General features: G+C 42.9%; 1 protein-coding gene across 11 annotated transcripts in view; it reads right to left on the reverse strand.

The window, feature by feature from the left end:
- The window catches only part of SNAP91 (synaptosome associated protein 91), a 742,345-nt gene that overhangs the window by 222,784 nt on the left and 498,629 nt on the right, over positions 1–20,932 (reverse strand). For 7 of the 11 annotated variants that reach the window (XM_086926564.1, XM_086926567.1, XM_086926566.1 and 4 more), the window contains exons 14-16: positions 8,238–8,338; positions 2,619–2,633; positions 2,280–2,441 (exon numbers count right to left, since the gene is read on the reverse strand). In XM_086926564.1, the coding sequence (XP_086782690.1) occupies positions 2,280–2,441; positions 2,619–2,633; positions 8,238–8,338 (278 nt within the window). The remainder of the gene's footprint in view (positions 1–2,279; positions 2,442–2,618; positions 2,634–8,237; positions 8,339–20,932) is intronic. The other 4 variants (XM_086926569.1, XM_086926568.1, XM_086926561.1 and 1 more) reach the window with 2 other exon arrangements.

The raw sequence follows: 20,932 nt of genomic DNA on the forward strand, positions 1-20,932 counted from the left end.
GCGGTTGGAGCACCTCTTTGGCCACCTGCAGAAGGCATTGGATTCTGATACCTTGGTCATACATAGGGAGGTAATGACATGTAGCATAAGAATTGCTTTTCGCGTCCCTCTCAAAAGTAAAGTGCAGCCTCCCTGGCACAGCAATATTCTGGTCACAAGTCACACCATGTTCAGTGAGGCCAAACAGCTTGCCACCTGGAGCTCTAAATGAATCAGAATGAATCACTTCGGGGCCAAGAGGCCTTCATCCAAACAATCCTAAGTGCAATATCCAAGAAGTGCAGTCGAGGCTGGGGAGGTGAGGAGGCAGGGTGAATTTGCGGGTGACCCCATTGCCCTGTGGTGGAAATGTGAGCAGAAAATAACGGTGCCACCTACAAAAAAACTGACTGTTGGCTGGTTTTGTCCCCTTGACAGGGGCAATGGACACATGGCTGGCTGGAGGGGGGTCTGACCTGTTGGTGGTCCTGGAGCTTTCTGCCCTACTCTTGGTTGCCTGGAGTTGATCATGGATGGGGGCTTTGCCTGGAGAAGGGTCAGGCCACGGGAACCCCTGTAGGACCTGTGCATTATGCGGTTTAGTGATGTTTTGTTTTCTGTATCACTGGCATGTGTTTTCCATCACTCTCCTAATCAGAGGTGACTGTGATGCTTGCATATATAGATATCAACTACTTAGATGGTCCAAGAACCCTGGTGGGAATGTAAGTTGTTGGCACTGGGAGCCTGCCCCTGCAGGGGATGTAAATAGAATTTGCTAGCTGCAATACATTCCCCCGCGGTGCTGGGGGGAGGGGGGCGCGCGCAGAGCCACGGTGCTTATGACGAGCTCGGCTCGTCACGCTGCACAGTGGCGCTGTGTCATGACCACGCCCGTTTTTCAGAACGCTCAGCACAGCAGGGGAATTAGCCCAGCGTGTGAGCGCCGCATGTGTCAAGCACGGAAGGAGTTAAGTGTTTATCACTGGACTGAGGAATCATGGCTGAAATTAATTTGGTTCTTTTATTCCAAGACACTTGCTGTACAATCTGTGTGCTACCTTTCTTGCTTGCTCTATTTCTTCTCATGTCTAACTTCTAGGTAACTTCTTCTCATCCTTTTAAGCATGCTTGTGCGATTGTGTCTTAGTCCTAGTTGAACCACACACTTGAGTTTGGTTCATTTGTCACATCATGGGTCATTGTGTATAAGTGAAGTTCAGGGATTTGAGCGTTGTGAGAGCACTATGCACATGGAACATACAGGCGATAGAGGGCAAAGGCAGCAATTTGGATTGAGCCAGGTCGCGGTTTAACTAAACTCTCCCATAGGTACTCGAGGGCAAATAGTACTTACAGCACAGTGTTCTGACCCTGCCCTCTAATTGGATACCTCCAAAGGAACCTGATAAAACCGAATACACGAACAGTCTCCTTAACACAGAAAGGTTCTCGATGTTCTGTCAGATTCAGAACGTCGAAAAGGTAGATTAAGGATTTGTGCATAAGATTAAGAAGATAAAGGGGCTCAGCTGGATTCGCTTATCTTCTTCAACTGCTCCATTTTAAACTTATTTTGGCTGTGCCCACTAGGTGGCAGGAGCACACAAAGTATGTGATAACAGATTATGACTGCTTATTCAACAATTGTTTTATCGGGCAGTGGAAAGATGAATGTGCATGAAAACCTGCTTTCCGGCGCCATCATATAGAAAAGTATCTGTGCCTCGTGAAAACAAAGTTTGCAAAATAGTAAAAAAAAAAATCAATGTGTGCATCCACTTTCACAAGATGTCCATTTTGTGAAACGTGTTCTAATTTACTGATTGATTGCCAGAAAAGAGTTGGTTAATTGACGTGTCATTTTTAGACAAGACGATTGCTCGCTTTACAATGTGTATGGTAAAATGTATAATTCACCAAAGGACGATAAAATCAACGCAAAAAGTATTGAGCATATGGAAAATAAAGTTAGGTGTGGAAAGACGAATTAATCTGCCATTTTATAACTAGCCCAAGTTTGTTTTTCAATGAATATTTCAAGATCAGCATAAATCGCAGACACGTACTAAAGGCCCAATTCCGGATGCAACACAACACATTAATAAAAAATGGACTTCAAAATACTCGTAACTTCAACAAGTTTTCAGTAAAGTTTGGAAAACACAGGTTACCCATATTACTAAATCACCATCAACTACAAATGAATTGTTGACGGCAATGATAAAAAAGACTCAGTCCTTTATTATTCAAGATGATGAGAATAAAAGCAAAGTTTGCAGAAAAATCAACCAACTAACCTCCAAAAAGATCAACTTCAGCAGTGACAGCAGCTAGAGTAGCAGAAGTGCCAGAGGGCGCAGGTGTCTCACTGGAGGTGGCACTGGGGACAGGCTCTGGTGCAAATGGATCAGAGAGCTGGACCTCAGAGAGAACAGTAGCAGAAGGTGCAGAAAGGGTGTCTGTGTGCAACCAGAGATGAAGATCACAGGGGATTAAAGGATTAAGAGAGAGAGAGTGAGAGTGGAGGACAGCCACTAGCCTAGAAATACACACCAAAGATGCAACGCAAACGCACAAACACCAAAATCACTACACGAACAAAAACACAAACAGTGCCAAATTAAAACATCACTCACCTTCTCCCAAAAGGTCTGCGAGAGTATGCATTAGGTAAGCAATGTAAATAAACAAAAGTTAAAAGATCTCTCCTACTGTTCGTATTTGAAATTATTTACACAACTAGGGAAACTGTATAATAAACGAATTGAAAATTCAACCTTATTGAGGTGTTCACAATTTTTATTTGACTTAACTCCCTCGAAACACTTAAATTATGCCACAGTGGGTGGCATATAAACACAAGGCAAGACTTGTGCATAAAATGCCAGACGTTTAATGTCAATACAGTAAAAAATTATAGATTTACGCACAAAACTCGAGCAGTCATTGATGGTAAATTGTTAGACCTTTGTGTTTCAAGGGCTTCTGGGTGGGAGTGGGTTTTAAACTCTAAACATGGATTAGCAACTGAAGGAGGGAGCCTCTAAGAATCAAGAAGGCAGTCTGCAGAGACAGTGAGAATTTCAAGCCTCACTTCCAATTCTCACCTTCACTGGTGGTACGTAGTAGGCGAGTTCAGGACATACTGCTTCTAGTTGTGGCTGAGACACAAAATAGTGTCGCTCTTATTAATGAAGTAGGCATGCAGAGGTTCAACTGGTGTCATGAAATTGCGGGTCTATGACTATTTGAAAAATAGGGGCGGGGGTTAAACACTGGTTAAAAAATTTGTTTTAACCCAATTCCTACATCCCTTTTAGAAATTAGTTTGCATTGTTTTAATGATGAATGTATCAAAATGGGATCATGAATAGCAACACATCTTTCAACGTGATCGACACTCAAAGCATTGCGCTCAGACCCAATATTATGTTCACAAATGTAGTTAAAACAAAGCTAGGCATCAAATATACATGGACCCCTACATTCTGCACTACCTTAGGTCAATTTCAAGGGTCTATACCTTGATTATCCATTACTTATGATCATATTGATAAGGGAAAGGTCAACACTTCTGTCTTCTTTGTCCTAGTCGCAGCATAGTCCTTATTCCAGAAGTAGACAATCTATTTGCTCCTTAAACTAAGAAAGGGGAAAAAGCTATGTGAATCAAGTAATTTAGACAGATTCTTTTATACTATATCTGCCCCCTCCAATTGGTCTAAACTGATTCCAAACTAAAGGAGAAATCCCACTTTGTGTAATTTCCGTCACCGACAGGCCTCCGGAAGTACCTTTACCCAGCTGATCTTTGAGAGAGGTAGGGGAGAGAGTGTATGTGTGAGAGAGTATGTGCGTGAGAGAGTGTGTGCGTGAGAGAGTGTGCGTGAGAGAGTGTGTGCGTGAGAGAGTGTGTGCGTGAGAGAGTGTGTGCGTGAGAGAGTGTGTGTGTGTGTGAGTGTGAGTGTGTGTGTGTGAGAGAGAGAGAGAGTGTGAGTGTGAGAGAGTGAGTGTGAGTGGGTGTAAAATCCTTTAAAAAGCCAAAACCCTATGTTGAAGAGGATTAGAAACACACAGACAATCCAGAGTCTCCAGGGAAAGATGAACAAGACCCAGAAATAAAAAACATAAATCCAGTGTCAGCAGTTATCTGATATCATGGGGAACATAATACAAAATATGGGGTTCTTTGCTTCACGTGTTTTCTGTCCTATTAACGTAACAGTCCATTCCCATCTGGCCATTATGGGGCGCCCTGCTACAGTTGGCTTTTAAGAAACTGCCTCCTCATGCCCAGTAATCATTTCCAGTCCAGAGTAAATATTCCCAACAGTTGAAGAAGGATATGCTTGGAGGATAAGGTTGGTAGGTATGGCTCAGGGAGCAATGAGGTGGAGGTATTGCAAGGAAACTAGATGATGTAGCAGAACAATGAGTGATGGCAATTCATAAAGAACAATGAAGATGGAAATGTACTTCAACCTCTTTTTGGTACAGAAGCCATCTAACAATTTTGGATCTAAAAGCGGTCAACACATACTTTATATACCATCCCTTCAAAATGGTTGCTTTCCTAGATGCCCCTGATGCACCACACATGTTTTTTTTGGACATGTCCATTTATCCTATCCACATGCGAATAGTGTGCTTTCTCTGGAAGGCAAACGACCTATAGTTTGCTGTCCTGTTTGACCTTCCATTATCCTCATAGTAGTTTACCAAAGTTGAATTGTTTTGCTTTACGCGTCTTGTGAGCTCTGTGTTGTGCATTTGCTAATTTGCTCTTTGAGGCCTCAAGCCATACAAGTCATTTTTTGTTTATAATAGCGTGTGCATTTATGTACATTGTGGTGTAAAAATGTGTAACAGATTGTTGTTGCACCATTATGAACATAATGCACCTCCTACTTAGATGCATAATCGTACATTCTGATAAGGATAGTATGCTTCTAGCTCATATATACATGATTTTATTTAAATGGTTAATATTTTGAAAAAGATGACGATTTTAAGCTTTTGCATGATGCGCAAGTGAATTCTCATGTTATTTCTCCCAAGTGACATTTTGGGTCACAATGTTTAATTTGCTCGAAATAAATTATGTGAATGGTTTAAAATAGCGGTTCACAGATCCTCTGGGACAGAAAATGACTTGGATTTATTTCAGGACAAAATGGCAGAGCAGTTTATCGTATAACTGCACAATGTATACAGTTTCATAACAATCCTTTCATAGAGACCCAATTCTCGCTGGACCTGGAGATAGATGGCCACACACTGAAAAAAAATTCTGGTACGCATGTGTGGGGACAATAGCTAAATATTAGAGCCCCCATGAAACTGTAAATGCTCCTTGAGAGCCCGATGAATTATTGTCATTTTTCTGCACGGTCCACAAGCACTAAAGCCCATATCCCGCTCCACAGAAGAACTCTCATTCTCTGATGCATGTTTTTATATGTGAAGTGCCACTTTATTCTTTTTATAGTGAGATTTTGAATCTGACCTTTTCTCTTAGTGCTTCACACTAAGCTCACTACCCTCACCAGCATCAGGTGAGGGCAATCATAAAATGCACTTCCAGAGTTCTCATTTCATCTACAGTTCTCAAGTTGGCTACTAATGTCATCTGCAGAGTATTCTCCAAACTCCTACAATTCACAGAGTGCTGTGAAGAATGTCTATCAGTAGACTGATATCGATTCCTAATGAAGTCCTGCTCTCTCGGAGATTCAATTTGTATTTCTGTTTAGGCTTCTGTTTCTTTTTTTTTTACATCGAGGTTTTTCTCTTGATGCATTTCCTTTAAAACAGCATTAGGCTTGAATGACAGTTTTTAAGGACAAGCACCTAAGAGAGCTCGACCAAGGAGGTATAGGTTTCCAAAATAAGGTCAGACGATTCATGTTCCCTCTCCTAGAGTGTATGGCAGCAAGACGCTGGTGTATGGCCAATAACGCTACTTCCTCTGAACACTAGTAAGAATTATCGTGGAGACACTATCAAAGTTGACCATCAATTTGATATATCACAATAAACAGCAAGAGTAATCCATGTTCATTTTGTATTTGGTCATTCGCTAAATAGGGTGGAGCATAATTGGTATATATGCTAGCAAATGTGCTTCCATATGTAGAAGTGCCACTTTCTTTAATACTATTTCCAGGGAAATATACAATCAATATTCTATGATTGTCTTGTGGCAGGGCATGATAAAAGGAAACCTCGAACAGATTAGTTTCATGAACAATACAAAACGGTAGATTGTCATGCTATGTGGGCACTTTGCCTGTTACTGCTTTGGATTTGTAGTCTGTGTAGGCGGTCCACGTGTGACTACTAGAGATCCAATCTTGGTCCCTGACATCTGTAATATGTACTGTCTCTATAGATTCACTAGTTCCAGCAATACCTCTCAATTGATTTGCACTCGAATTTTGTATACTTGGGTGTGGTGTGTATCCCGCTAACACTAAGCATGTGGGCCATTGAAGGCTTAATAGACCCATTCTAACTAGTATAGTAACTCCTCATTGAACAGCAAAGAATGTTCTTGTCAACTTAAGAGAGAGTCTGCAATTTCTAACAGTGTCTGCTCCCCAAAACATCCTGATGGTAGATTACAGTAATTTTTACTTATATTATCTTTGAGTGGTCTTGTACTGTACACCTAAAACTCTTCCAGAAAGTGGATCTTTAGAACAGCCTTCATTACTACATGGTGAAGCAACAATACCTAGAATACTAGTTATGTTGCGATGGTGCTCAAAGCAAATCCTGTAGAAGTTTATCTTCAAAATATCACGAGAAGGCCTAGGAGTAAGAACAGCTCTGGGGAACGTAGCAGCAACAGAGTCCAGCCCAGCTCTCTTTTGCTGCTAGGTTCCCCAGCGCTCCCGTTGACCGAGACAGTCTTATCTCTGCTGTTGGTATCCAGCCTAATAGGTTTGCAACTTAAGAGTTAATTGCAATGGGACGACCGCTATGCTCGGATGTACTATCGGTCTAGCAGTGTTAATTATTGCACAAGCCTTTCTCTCATCAAGTGGATTTACCGTTCTTATTCCTAGGCCTTCGCGTAATATTTTGAAGATAAACTTCTACAGGATTTACTTTGAGCACCATCGCAACATAACTTGGCGGTGTTGGACTTCACTATAGTGGGACGTGCCTTTTTAGTCATCATTTGGTCGTGGCCTTTATATAGATGGCTCTTATCTTTCATATAATAACATACCAGACGGGAAACAGCTCACTAGCAAGGAATCCTATGAACTTTCAGCTCATGGATGTGTTTGACTCTACCATCATCTAGTGCCCTGAAGAAGTGCTGCACTAGTATGAAACCCTTCGGCTGTACTGTGTGTTGAGTCATTAAAACTGGACTCTGTTTTTTACCTACTGGAAATGAAAATGGAATAATAAGAAAAAATTGAAGAACATTCTTTACTGGATATGGCCTTCATAACTGTCCTTCTTGATTAAGTTCTGTTGTGTGGTGCACCTGTGCTTTTGTTGCACAAGGCCTTGTTTGCTGCTATAGGCTCAATCTGTGTGAATGCTACACTTCTCTTGCTGCTGATAGGCCTTATCTTTACATAGCCCCCTTTTCTATGCACAATATTTGACAATTCTCCAACTTTTTCCACCTGGTGGGAGAAAGCTTGAGGACTGCTAAAAACAAAAGAGTCCTTCTTATAAACCAAATCCACCAAAAGACACAGAGAGAATAATTTTGCACTGCACTGTCCAGGCTTTCTGCTGCAACAGGGGTGGTGCTTGAGTGTGATGCCAAGCTTTGGAGGATTAAGGATCGGTCTCTCACTCTTTGTATGACTCTTTCATGAATGGCCAGTCATAAAATTGTAGCCAATGGCCTCCAGTACTAATATGGCTAAGGCATTCAGTGTCACTTATTGAATTTCCAAAATTGTTTCTACATAATTGTACAAGCTCCACCGTATACCTCACCTAAAACGCAAATAATAGTTCGTTACGGAGCAATTATATTTTAATGCCGATGACAAGGCAGCGCGAATGGCCGTTTATTATATGATACAATTATAACATAGGTGAGAATTTGCTTCAGAAATAACACACAATAGCATAGATATTAGTCCTAGTCTTTTACATACTGGAAGATACAAGTACCAAATGGGAAAATACGTTCATTTGAGATGAAAAACACATACAATAAAATAATGTTTAAATCATACACATCTAAAACAGAGAATAGATTAAATTCGATTGTTTACCTCCCCATGAACTTGTCCCTGCAGAAGAAACTGGAGCAGACTGAATCGATGATGTAAAATCTGGCTGAAGATCAAGAAGATCATTTGACAGTCTAGTGGCACTGCACAAAAAAACACTTTATTTTGTATTTGATCATAAAATAAACTTACAGCAAGCTCACTTCACATTTTCATGACTTCAAATATCTTGGTTCCAGGAAAAAACCTTATAAGCTATTAGCCGTGCTTTCCTTACTACCTCCATTTTATCTGGAAAGTGGCAACATGCAGTGTTTTTGTAACAACATTTCAAGACATTTTTGTAACAACATTTCAAGACATTTCAAGACATTTTCTCATTTGTTCAGCGCAATCCATAACACCCATGCATATTTCTTTGTTGCTTCCCATCACTTGCCTAGTTGTCTGTGGTATCATACTGTGCATCTGAATATGTATTGAATGATGATTTATTAAAATATTATAAAACTATTACAACACTGAAGATCGCTTGTGGTGATTTGGAGAAACGTATTCCCATTATTAAACAACACAACTACAATTTAAGGTGAATGGTAAGGTTTTGCCCTGCACCAACTGCACTGCTATTATACTAGTTACCTTATTAGTGTATACTCAACCATTAAGAATGATAATCTATGAAGGAAATAATTTCAAAATCATTCTGATAAACCATAAAGAACCAAATGTATTCAATATCACTGGCCATAAAAAATAAATTAATTACATTGTAAAATTGAGAAAGATAAATGTTCAAATTGACATTTGATAACTGCAATTGATGTTCAGCAAATTGACACAAGGCATATTTCAATAGAAATGCACATATATAAATATTTTCTGAATTCTTATTAATTTTCCCTCCCAAAAGGTCCACTGACATAAAGGAATGGACTAAATCGATGTCCGCGCTGAACTGCACCCCAATAATAGTGGACTCAGCCAAATCATGAGGAATCACACTGGACAAAAACCTAAACATGCTCCTCATATCAACACACTGGCCAAAAATTGCAGGTTTTACCTGAGCTACCTTAGACAGCTAAAACCATTCCTTGATATGCCAGACCTCAAAATGGCAGTACAGGCATTGGTTATCTCTAGGATCGAACACAGATGCACAACCCTCTCTGGTCTCTCCAAGATCATAACGGCTCCCCTAAAAGCCTATCTCAACACAGCTGCAAGACTCTTAACAGGTTCAAAACAATTTGACCACATCTCACCACACCTGAAGGCCCTGAATTAGCTACCTCACGAAGCCAGAATCCAACTTAAACTGGCCTGTATCACACACAAAGTGCTACACTCTAAGTCACCTTCGAATCTTGTTCATAAAACTGAGGTATCCGGAAGAGGCAGGCACTCCCGGAGTGCCAGGGATCTTAGGCTGAAAAGTCCCTTCTTCCGGAAAAAAAAAAAACATACAACAGAACTTTCTCTAGGGCCGCACCAAGAATCTGAAACTAGCTGCCACCAATCACCAGAAGAATAACATCTCTGCCAAGATTCAAGAAGGAAGCTAAGACTTTTCTAATGGTCAAATTCCTAGCATAACCTCTTGCAGAGCAGCTACGGAATCAACTCTTTACTTGGGGCGAAAAGTGCTTCAGCAACAAAGAATGGATGAAACGCTGAATAAATCAAACAATCTCCCCAAGTCAAGTGATCTGGATTAAATCCATTCTTCGTTTGCTTTTGTAACTTGCCATTTAGAAATAGCATGACTAATATCCCTAAATGTTCTCAATTAACACTAGCAAAAGGGAAAAGGTGCGAAATTGTTTAGGGACATAGTAGTTTTACAACTGAGATGAAAGTTTCATTAATGTTGCAGCTTAAGTATCTGATTTCAGACCCCACAGCATTTGGTTCCAAATATTGGGCTATATTTGCTACATGGACTATGATTCGGAATATCAATTATAATATTTTTCAAATACAGACATTTGTTATACGAGCAAACATAGCAATAGTACATTTTCTAGACAAACAGCCAGTGTGGATAGGAAGTTGATAGCAGGGTGACTGTTGGGCCTGACAGCCTTAGGGTTGTCTCCTCTAAATTGTTGCCTGCCTCTCTCCATTTTCTGATCTCGTTTAAGCTGCATTTAGGACACTGTGCACTACTGCGTGTGCTCTCTCCCCTCAAAATTGTAACATTGGCTTAAACCCCAACTGGCATATTAAAATGTACATATAATTTCCTAGTATAGAGCACAGCATGTGCCCAGGGTCTTTAGACTAAAGGCTGCTACCGGGCCTGCAGCACTCATTGTGCCAACACTTAAGTAGCCCTCTAACCATGTTTAAGGCCTGCCATTGCAGAGCCTGTATGTGCAGTCTTAAACTGTCACTTTCGACTTGGCAAGGCAACCTTCTTGCAAAGCCTACACCTTCCATTTTTGTACATATACTTCACCTCTAAAGTAGGCCCTGTCTAACCGCAGGGCAGAGTGCAATGTATTTAAAAGACAGGTCATGTACTTTTAAGCTTTACATGTCCTGGTAGTGAAAAACTTCAAATTTTATTTTTTACTAATGCAGGGCCTATCTCTGAGTTTATTTTATTACATCTTTTAGTGTAATTACCAATCGACTTTTCAATTTTAGTATCACTGGACTCCTAATTTAAAATCACAATTCATGATGAAGTTGGATTTTAAGTTACAGTTTAGCAAATGCCAATGTCTCTGTGTAAGCCGTAGCTACACATCACCTTCGGAACCAGCGACTTGCACTCAGAACCAATGCAGTGCCGTCATTGAATGGAGAATCTTGACACATCTCGCCCTCTAGATGACTCGACAAAGATGCATTGCTTTGGCTGCACCTCGCATCTTCTTCGACATTGACGCAAACCCGGATTAAGGTACTTTGCTTCAGTGGGCCCAAGTGGGTTCCTGTATCTGGTCCGTGTTCGGCCTGAACTTTAGACTTTGCCCCAGTCTAGTGCAACCATATAACCCACTTAAGCATTTATTGCTTTAAAGAGGTATTTTACATTTATTCTTTAAAACTTCATATCTTGACTTCTACTTGTTGTATGTTTGTCTACTTGTACTTAAAAATTTATCCTCTGTTTCTCTAACCTTGTCTTTTTTGCGGTATTTTCATTGTGTTAATGTTTGAAGTTTTGCACAAAAACTTTACACATTGCCTTTTAAGTTAAGCCTGGCTGCTCTGTGCCAGAGGGGGAGCACTGGATAATTTAGCATGTGTTGTGACTTACCCGGACTAGAATTGTGGTTCTTGCCTGGACAAGGTGCACACCTCTGCCATCCAGAAAGACAATTTCCAACAGGAGGCTTCAAAGGTGTATATGTTTTTATTCATGGTCAATATATTTTGTTTTATTTCTTTGTTTTTTGCAATGGTATATTAACAAGATACTATCGATTGATTGGTATTTAAGTTCAAGGAAAAAGGCATACATCCAGGCTGTGAAGTCGCTGATGCTATAATGAGGGCATGTGGTTCAACTATCGGGTGAAAATGGTGAGACATGCAATGCACCATCTAAGGAAATGCTCTGCTATCCAGAATCACAAATAGCTACAAGAATGCCTTATTAGCTTATTGCGCAAAACACACCTGGAGAGACAAGGGACTAAGACTTCTCTGATCCCCCTGTAATCAACTTAAACTCACACAACAGAGAAGTACTAATACAAAAAAAAAAAGACAGTAAGTCCTACTTCTTTAAGTGAAAGAGGGTCCATATAACATTACATCTAGGCCGACAAAGACACAGTGTTTTTTGATCTTTTAACACCTTGAGGGGTGACAACACGTGTCTTAATACTGCCCTCACACACTTTGCAGTGTCATGCTTCATCACTGGGCCGCATCATACACCCAGGTGCAGACCAACACACTGAGTGGAACGCTAGATATTTTTAGATGAAGAGCAAGTGGTGAGATTCAAGGAAGTAGAAATGTGGTGAAAAAACATACAACACGAACAATAATGTGACGTACTAGACAAACACCAAGGTCAGAGGGCGGGATTGTATGCTACCCCCTGTACTCGGGACCAATATAATGCAGTATTTTAAGGTTTAAAACAACCTAAGGGTCCACCTATGTAATTTTATTCTGGCTGTGGGCCCCTGGAAGGGTTCAATTCTTTAAGGAACCGGGTATATAGGAAGCGTAACGGTCCCTAGTCAAGTCAAGTCAAGTCAAGAGATTTATATAGCGCGCTACATACCCATAGGGTCTCAAGGCGCTAGAGGAAGGGTGGGGAATTACTTGTTCAATATCCAAGTTTTAAGTTGCTTTCTGAATGCTAGGTGGTTCTGAGTAAGGCGAAGGTGAGTGGGAAGTGAGTTCCAGGTTTTAGCTGCCAGGTAGGAGAAGGATCTACCTCCCATGGTGGTTTTGTTGATGCGTGGTACAGTGGCAAGGGCTTGGTTGGAGGATCGCAGCTGACGGGAGGGGGTGTAGAAGGACAAACGTGTGTTGAGGCATTCGGGTCCAAGTTCGTAAAGTGCTTTGTGCGCGTGGGTTAGGAGGCGGAAAGTAATCCTCTTATTTACGGGGAGCCAGTGGAGGTTTTTCAGGTGACCAGAGATGTGTTCTTTACGCGGGATGTCTAGTATGAGCCTGGCTGAAGCGTTCTGGATGCGTTGGAGTTTTTTCTGGAGTTTTGCGGTGGTACCAGCGTATAGCGTGTTTCCGTAATCCAGGCGGCTCGTGACCAGTGCGTGGGTGACCGTTTTTCTAGTTTCGGTGGGGATCCAGCGAAATGTTTTTTTGAGCATGCGAAGAATGTTGAAGCAAGATGATGAAACGGCGTTGACTTGTCTGGTCATCGAGAGTGAGGAGTCCAGGATGACGCCCAGGTTTCGTGCGTGGTCCGTCGGGATGGGTGCTTTTCCAAGGGCTTCTGGCCACCAAGAGTCGTCCCAGGCGGAAGAGGAGGTGCCTAAGATGAGGACTTCTGTTTTGTCTGAGTTCAGTTTCAGACGGCTGTGCTTCATCCACTCGGCTACTTCTTTCATTCCTTCGTGTAAGTTGGTTTTGGCGCTGTTAGGGTCTTTGGTGAGTGATAGGATCAGTTGAGTGTCATCCGCGTAGGAGATGATGTTGAGATTGTGTTGGCGAGCGATGGTCGCAAGGGGGCTCATGTATACGTTGAAGAGGGTGGGGCTGAGTGACGATCCTTGTGGTACGCCGCAGATGACTGCAGAGGCCTCTGACTTGAATGGTGGGAGGCGGACTCTCTGTGTTCTTCCGGTGAGGAATGAGGTGATCCATTCCAGTGCTTTTCCTTGGATTCCTACGTCTCTGAGGCGTTGTAGAAGGGTGCTATGACAGACTGTGTCGAAGGCAGCGGAGAGGTCGAGGAGGATGAGGGCGACTGTGTCTCCATTGTCCAGTAGAGTTCGAATGTCGTCTGTTGCTGCGATGAGGGTGGTTTCAGTGCTGTGTTTGGCCCGGAAGCCGGACTGTGAGGAGTCGAGGGATTTGTTGGCTTCGAGGAAGGCGGCGAGCTGGTTGTTGACAGCTTTCTCAATGACTTTGGTCGGGAATGGAAGAAGCGAGATGGGGCGGTAGTTTTTGAGTTCGGTGGGGTCAGCTGTGGGTTTTTTCAGAAGGGCGCTGAGTTCTGCGTGTTTCCAGCTTTCCGGGAAGGTGGCGGAGTTGAGGGAGCAGTTGATGACATCTCGGAGGTGTGGTGCTATGATGGAGTCTGCTTTGTTGAAGATGTGGTGAGGGCATGGGTCCGTTGGGGATCCTGAGTGGATGGAGTTCAACAGGCGGATGGTGTCCTCAGTGGAGATTGGGTTCCAGTCGTTAAGGATGTTCAAGGGGGGTGAAGGTCCTGCAGAAGGTTGGGTGGGTTGATCTTCGGGTCGGTTGTCGAAGCTGTTGTGGATGTCTGCGATTTTGTTGTGGAAGAAGGAAGCTAGGGAGTCGCAGAGGGCTTGGGAGGGGGTGATGTCGTTGGAGTTGGCTGATGGGTTGGTAAATTCTTTGACGATGTTGAATAATTCCTTGCTGTTGTGGGCGTTGCTATCTAGACGGTCTTTGAATGCGGCTTTCTTGGCAGACCGGATTAGTTGGTGGTGTATGCGGGTGGCGTTTTTGAAGGCGTCCCTGGTGCTGGTGTTTGGGTCTTTTTTCCAGGCCTTCTCGAGGGAGCGACAGTGTTTCTTCGATTTCTTAAGGTCATCGTTGAACCAGGAGGCGTTTTTGCTGCCTAGTTTGCTTTGACGTTTTTTCAACGGTGCTAGGATGTCGGCGCTGTTGGATAGCCATTGGGTGAGGTTAATGGCTGCTTGGTCGGGGTTTGAGGAGTGGGCGGGGGAGTTTTGAAGAAGCGATGAGGAGATCTGGTCGATGGTGATTTTGTTCCAGTTTCTTCGTAGAGTAGGTTGAGGATGGTTGTGAGTTGTGGTCTTATTGTAGATAAAGTGTACGCAGCTGTGGTCCGTCCAATGGAGAGTTGTGGTGTGACTGAAGGAGACATGTTTGCTGGAGGTGAAGATAGGGTCGAGTGTGTGACCTGCGATGTGGGTGGGCGTAGAGACAAGTTGTTTGAGTCCGAGGTTGGCGAGATTGTCCAGAAGGGTGGTGGCGCTGCTGTCATTGCTCTTTTCCAGGTGATAATTGAGGTCTCCCAATAGAATGTAGTCCTTGGAGGGGAGGGCGTGTGGGGTGATAAAGTCAGTGATGTCGTCACTGAATTGTGCACGGGGTCCTGGAGGTCGGTAGAGGAGGGTGCCTCTGAGTGTGGTCTTGGGGTCGGTGTGGATCTGGAAGTGGAGGTGTTCGGCGCTGGCAAGGTTGACGTCTGAACTGGTTGAGATGCGGATGGAGTTCTTATGGACGATAGCGATGCCTCCTCCTGTTTGCTTGATGCGGTCCTTACGGATGATCTGGTATCCTTCCGGGATGACAATGGTGATGTCTGGGGCTGAAGAGGCATTCATCCACGTTTCTGTTAGGAAGGCGACGTCCGGTGAGATGGTGTCTAGTAGATTCCAGAGGTCGATGGCGTGCCTGTGGACCGAGCGGGTGTTGAGCAGGATGCATTGTAGGTGGTTGGTGTCAGATATCTGGTTGGTGTTAGTGGATGAGGAGTTGTTCTTGGTGCCGTCGAACTTGCAGGAGTAGCATGTGAAGGGTCCATGGGTGTGTCCAGGAGCGGCTTGGACGCAGTTGGAGAGTCGGCCGGGGTTAAGGGCTAGGAGGGTGGCGGCGTCGTATGTGATGCGGGAGGGCTGGGCATTGCGTGGACCAGGGGGTCTGGCGCTGGGCGCGGTCCAGGCGCGGACGGGCGTAGACGGGCTTACCTTCGGCGCGGCCGTAGCACGTGGACGCTGCGCGTTGGGACATCTGGCATTTAATGGATAGTGGAGGGGGCGGAGCGTGGGAGGGTCAGCAGCTGGGAGGCGGTAGCAGGGAGGAGGGGCGTGCCTGGGAACAACAACAACAGAATACAAAATGGAGGTCAAAGGGGAGGCGAGGCAGGGGCAGCAAATCGCCTGAGTCACCGAGAGTGAAATCGATATAATTGCAGTTGCTGGCAGAAGTAAGCATACACAGACAATTACAAAGCAGGGCGGGCGGCGCTACAATTACATGCGCTATGAGAGCCGGTCAATTACAATGCGGAGCCAACGTTATATTGAGCAGCTTCTAAAATAACACTACGCTAATGTAACTAAGCGCAGGCGATACCGTGGTGTCCAGTTAGGGGTGCGATGATCACCAGGCAGGCAGCAGCAGTAATGGGAGAGGAGCGAGGAGGGAGCAACCGGTCAGGAACGAGTCCTATACCCCCACTGCAGATACCAACATGTTTCTGCCAAATCTAAGCCCCCATATGGGTGGCACTAGCTTTCATCAAGGGTGTTGGTCCCTTTTTTTATAGTCCTTCCCCTAATTGGGTTCTTATTACCTTATAGTCTGTAGGTTATTTTTCTTACACTAGGGTCTCTCCAGGATTTCTGTGAGGGAACCACTTCCTAAAAACAGAAAAGAAAAAGTATATATATATGTGAGACACACTCATAAGAAACCATGCGCCTAGTTGTGAACAAGTTCCTTTCTCTGAGTCTCTTTTTCTTTTCGCAGCAGCAGTATTTACAACACACCCGTGTGTCACACCTCCCTCTTTAAAACTAGGAAAACATTTATTATATATATGTACAGCCATGTTTAAAAAAAAATTTGTTTATGTCCACACTTAAACTTTCATGTGGCCATTTGTCCTTTTACCATTGTATCTGAAGAATGTGCCTTCTTTTCAGTGTGACGGCGAGAGTATGTCCACATAGCGTCCCGGGTTCAGAAAGAATTTATATGAACTCGTGTTAGTACAAAAACATTCCGTTGGGGATAAGATGTGTTCTTGGTGCTAACGAGAATGTGTGAGTGTGGTGCAACAATGGTAAAAGGACAAATGGCCACATGAAAGTTTAAGTGTGGACATGAACAACATTTTTTTTTAAAACATGGCTGTACATATATATAATAAATGTTTTCCTAGTTTTAAAGAGGGAGGTGTGACACACGGGTGTGTTGTAAATACTGCTGCTGCAAAAAGAAAAAGAGACTCAGAGAAAGGAACTTGTTCACAACTAGGCGCATGGTTTCTTATGAGTGTGTCTCACATATATATATACTTTTTCTTTTCTGTTTTTAGGAAGTGGTTCCCTCACAGAAATCCTGGAGAGACCCTAGTGTAAGAAAAATAACCTACAGACTATAAGGTAATAAGAACCCAATTAGGGGAAGGACTATAACAAAAGGGACCAACACCCTGATGAAAGCCAGTGCCACCCATATGGGGGCTTAGATTTGGCAGAAACATGTTGGTAACGCAGTGGGGGTATAGGGACCGTTACGCTCCCTATATACCCGGTTCCTTAGAGATTTTAACCCTTCCAGGGGCCCACAGCCAGAATAAAATTACATAGGTGGACCCTTAGGTTGTTTTAAACCTTAAAATACTGCATTATATTGGTCCCGAGTACAGAGGGTAGCATACAATCCCGCCCTCTGACCTTGGTGTTTGTCTAGTACGTCACGTTATTGTTCGTGTTGTATGTGTTTTCACCACATTTCTACTTCCTTGAATCTCACCACTTGCTCTTCATCTAAAAATATCTAGCGCTCCACTCAGTGTGTTGGTCTGCACCTGGGTGTATGATGCGGCCCAGTGATGAAGCATGACACTGCAAAGTGTGTGAGGGCAGTATTAAGACACGTGTTGTCACCCCTCAAGGTGTTAAAAGATCAAAAAACACTGTCTTTGTGGGCCTAGATGTAATGTTATATGGACCCTCTTTCACTTAAAGAAGTAGGACTTACTGTCTTTTTTTTGTATTAGTACTTCTCTGTTGTGTGAGTTTATTAGCTTATTGAACAGACATTGTAGGGTGAGTTCTTTTGTTCTCTATAATGTGTGAAGGAGATCATGCAGATTCTCACGTAAGAAGACATCTACATCTGCTCTACAATGATTCACAGAGCATTAAACGAGATTTCATCAGACAGTCGCAAAAGTACATTGCATCTGTTTGACCTCAATACTGTGGGCATTTTACAGGGTTTAGAAGGGTTGCATTCAAAGATCATTTTGTCTTGGTAGGTGTGAGGTCATGTTATGCAAAAACGGATCGGATATGGAATACCGTTCTCACTACTGCTATAAGTTTCTGCTCAAGTTCAGCTTTTTGGGGAGATTCGTAAACGGACTCAGGAGCATCTTATTTGCAACAACTTTTCTTCCGGATATCATTTAGTAGCCCATCTGTGCACACCTTAGTCCCGACCTTCTTTAATTTAAGAAATTCTATAAACCATCTAATAGGTGCCTATTCCCGATACCCTGCTCCTCTTCCGCCACCTTCCCTGCTCTGAGTTATGCATTCAAATATGTTTAAAGACTTGTTCCTGGAAATGTTTTGTTCCTTAAGCAGCTGCTGCTGTCCATCGTGGTCTCAAACACTGCGGCCCTCTCCCTCCCAGCCGCAGCAGGTCAACTGCACCTTTTTTTTTTAAAGAAACAGTTCACAGGCAGTCTGTCCCACCAACAGAGCCCTCTTACCAAGTACTAAAAGTCAAGTGCTATACAAAATGGAGAGGGGGGAAAAAATCTTTGACATTAGCAGTGAGAGGCTACATCATCCAATCAAGCCACAGAGGACTTATAGGGTTCAGTAAGACTTTCAAGCATACTTCAAAGCAACAACATTTACTGCATTAGCAAGGAAACTGTATTAAATAAAGGTGTGCCAGAGGGAGCTGGTGGGGTGGCAAATGAGAAATAAGACGAAATAAGCCTGCACAGGAAATTTGGGGTGGCTGATTCCTGTGGCTGCTACTGATATCCCACACAGGGATATACAAGGTCAACCTTTCAAACTGCAGTTGAAGTAGAACTGAATTGTAATTATACATGTATAGACTGATCAATAGCTATCGGATGGCACTCAAAAACAAAAAAATAAAAGAGGGGAGTAAGCCTACAGGAATTCCACATTTGGGTTGTGCTCTTTCAGTGATGCTTTACAGCCTTGCATTGATATGGAGTCTAAATATTTTCCCATCAAGTAGATAACGTCTATAACTGTACAGTGTGCACCAACAGGAGTCTACCACCAGCGAGTACTTCTAAAACACCTTGCACATATTTACACAAACTTTCAAGGCAATAACATTCTCCAACGGGAAACAACCTTTACAACGCAACTTTTACAACGCACTACCATTACAACGTATGACACTAAAACGCATACCACTACAACGCATGTCATTACAACGCCAGTCATTACAATGCAGTCATTACAACGCAGTCATTACAACGCAGTCATTACAACGCAGTCCATTACAACGCATACCATTACAACACATAGTACCCTTACACTATCCAACACTTACCCTACTGTTGCACCCCCTGGAGTTAGAATAGTAATTCTTATCCCTACATTATCCAATATTTACCCTACTGTTGCACCCCCCTGGAGTTAGAATAGTAATTTTTACCCCTCCACTATCCAATACTTACCTTATATGCAATGTAATGTTATGCGTTGTAATGATATGCGTTGTGAAGGTAGGATGCGATGTAATGGAATGCGCTGTAAAGGTAGTTTTAAAAAATTGGTTGTAATGGCATGCGTTGTAATGGACTGCGTTATAATGGATGCTGCGTTGTAAAAAATGCGTTGTAAAGGTATGCGTTGTAAAAGTATGCGTTGTAACGTCATACATCCTTCTCCAACACAGATGACTGAGGGATGTAACATTGAGGGACAAGCATTGTGAAAAATAATGATACATGTTTATGCTGAGATACAAAGGCATAATCTAAATAAAGTCATACAGATACACATATGGTAAGTTTAATGGAAGCATGCACACTACAGAGAGACTGATTAGAGCCGCCTGTCAATATGGGGGACTGCAAAGTTATGACAGGAGCAATGCTATTTTCGGATGTTTAGTTTCAGCTTGAACCAGAGAAAGAATACCTCTGATCCATCTTTCTTAAGAGAGCCTTTTGATATGAAAGAAGGAAGTCAGAGAATTGTTCAGCTTCAGATTCAGCCAACAGTAAAATGTGTGCGATAGGTCCATACATGGGAATAAGTCAATTTTTCATCAGCTGAGAATGGATTTGCAGTTTCAGTGCATGACCATGAGTGTGGAAGTGAAAAAGTTTAACGATATAGGACATTGGCCGAACTATTTCCAGTTGATATACAAACAGGTTGCATGTAAAGGGTGGGGCTAAAGGGCAATGGTCCCTCCTCATTCGAATGTAAGAGTAATCTGTTTTTCTCTGTGATTTGCATATTTGAATGTGTTGTTAGCATGTGTGATGTTAAGACATGTGTATAGCCACAGCTGTTAGAAAGTATTCCTCACGTGTGCTTATAAAATTATATTTAACATTTGAATTCTGGTCTCTATGTCCTATTATCTCTCTTCCTCGTGTAAAAGCATGCAGATTACTACTATGGGAGAAAGGGTAGGTGGACATTAAGGAAGTCTCCATCTCCAGGATGGCAGTAAAACCAAGGAAAAACGCAAAGACTTCCAAAAGACGAGAGACCAGTAGTCTAAGTGGGCGGGATCGCAAAGGCACAGCGTGTCCCTACTTCTTTAATTTAATAGAATCCGTTACCCTACTTTTTTATTTTAAAAATGCATTCCAGGACGGCAGAAATAGCCAAGGCATATTATAAGACTCTGTTTTCATGGCTGTTTAGGGACGGGGGCGGGCAGCGAAGGAAAAGGACTCTCTTCCTTCTTGCCCAGAGAAGACAAGGACAGTCAGTGTCCACTTCCCCTGCTCTACCGCTGGCAGGTACCCCCTCCTCTCTTTTTCTTCCTTGTATTTCCTCTTTTTCTGTCTCTGTCTTGCTCCTCATCACCTGCTGTAATCCATGACTTCAAGAAAGGCCTCTTGCCCTCATTTCATCCATTCATTCCCCTATGAAATGGATCCAATAAAGAAGAAATACTTTTGCTGGAAATGTCTTTTTCTGGCATTTTTCCATTCTGAAGTGTAGCCTCGGAACGGAGAGAAAAAAAGGTTCAAAATATGAAAAATAACTAAATAACTTATAGCAAGAGAGAGTGGTTGCAAAGTAGCCACATTGGTTTTATTCACTCCCAAACACATTAGCGCATAGGCCTTGCTAGACCTTAGAAGCCCAGGTGTCTTAGCA

The sequence above is a fragment of the Lissotriton vulgaris genome, chromosome 6 (genome assembly GCF_964263255.1).
Source record: "Lissotriton vulgaris chromosome 6, aLisVul1.2, whole genome shotgun sequence".
NCBI lineage: Eukaryota > Metazoa > Chordata > Amphibia > Caudata > Salamandridae > Lissotriton > Lissotriton vulgaris.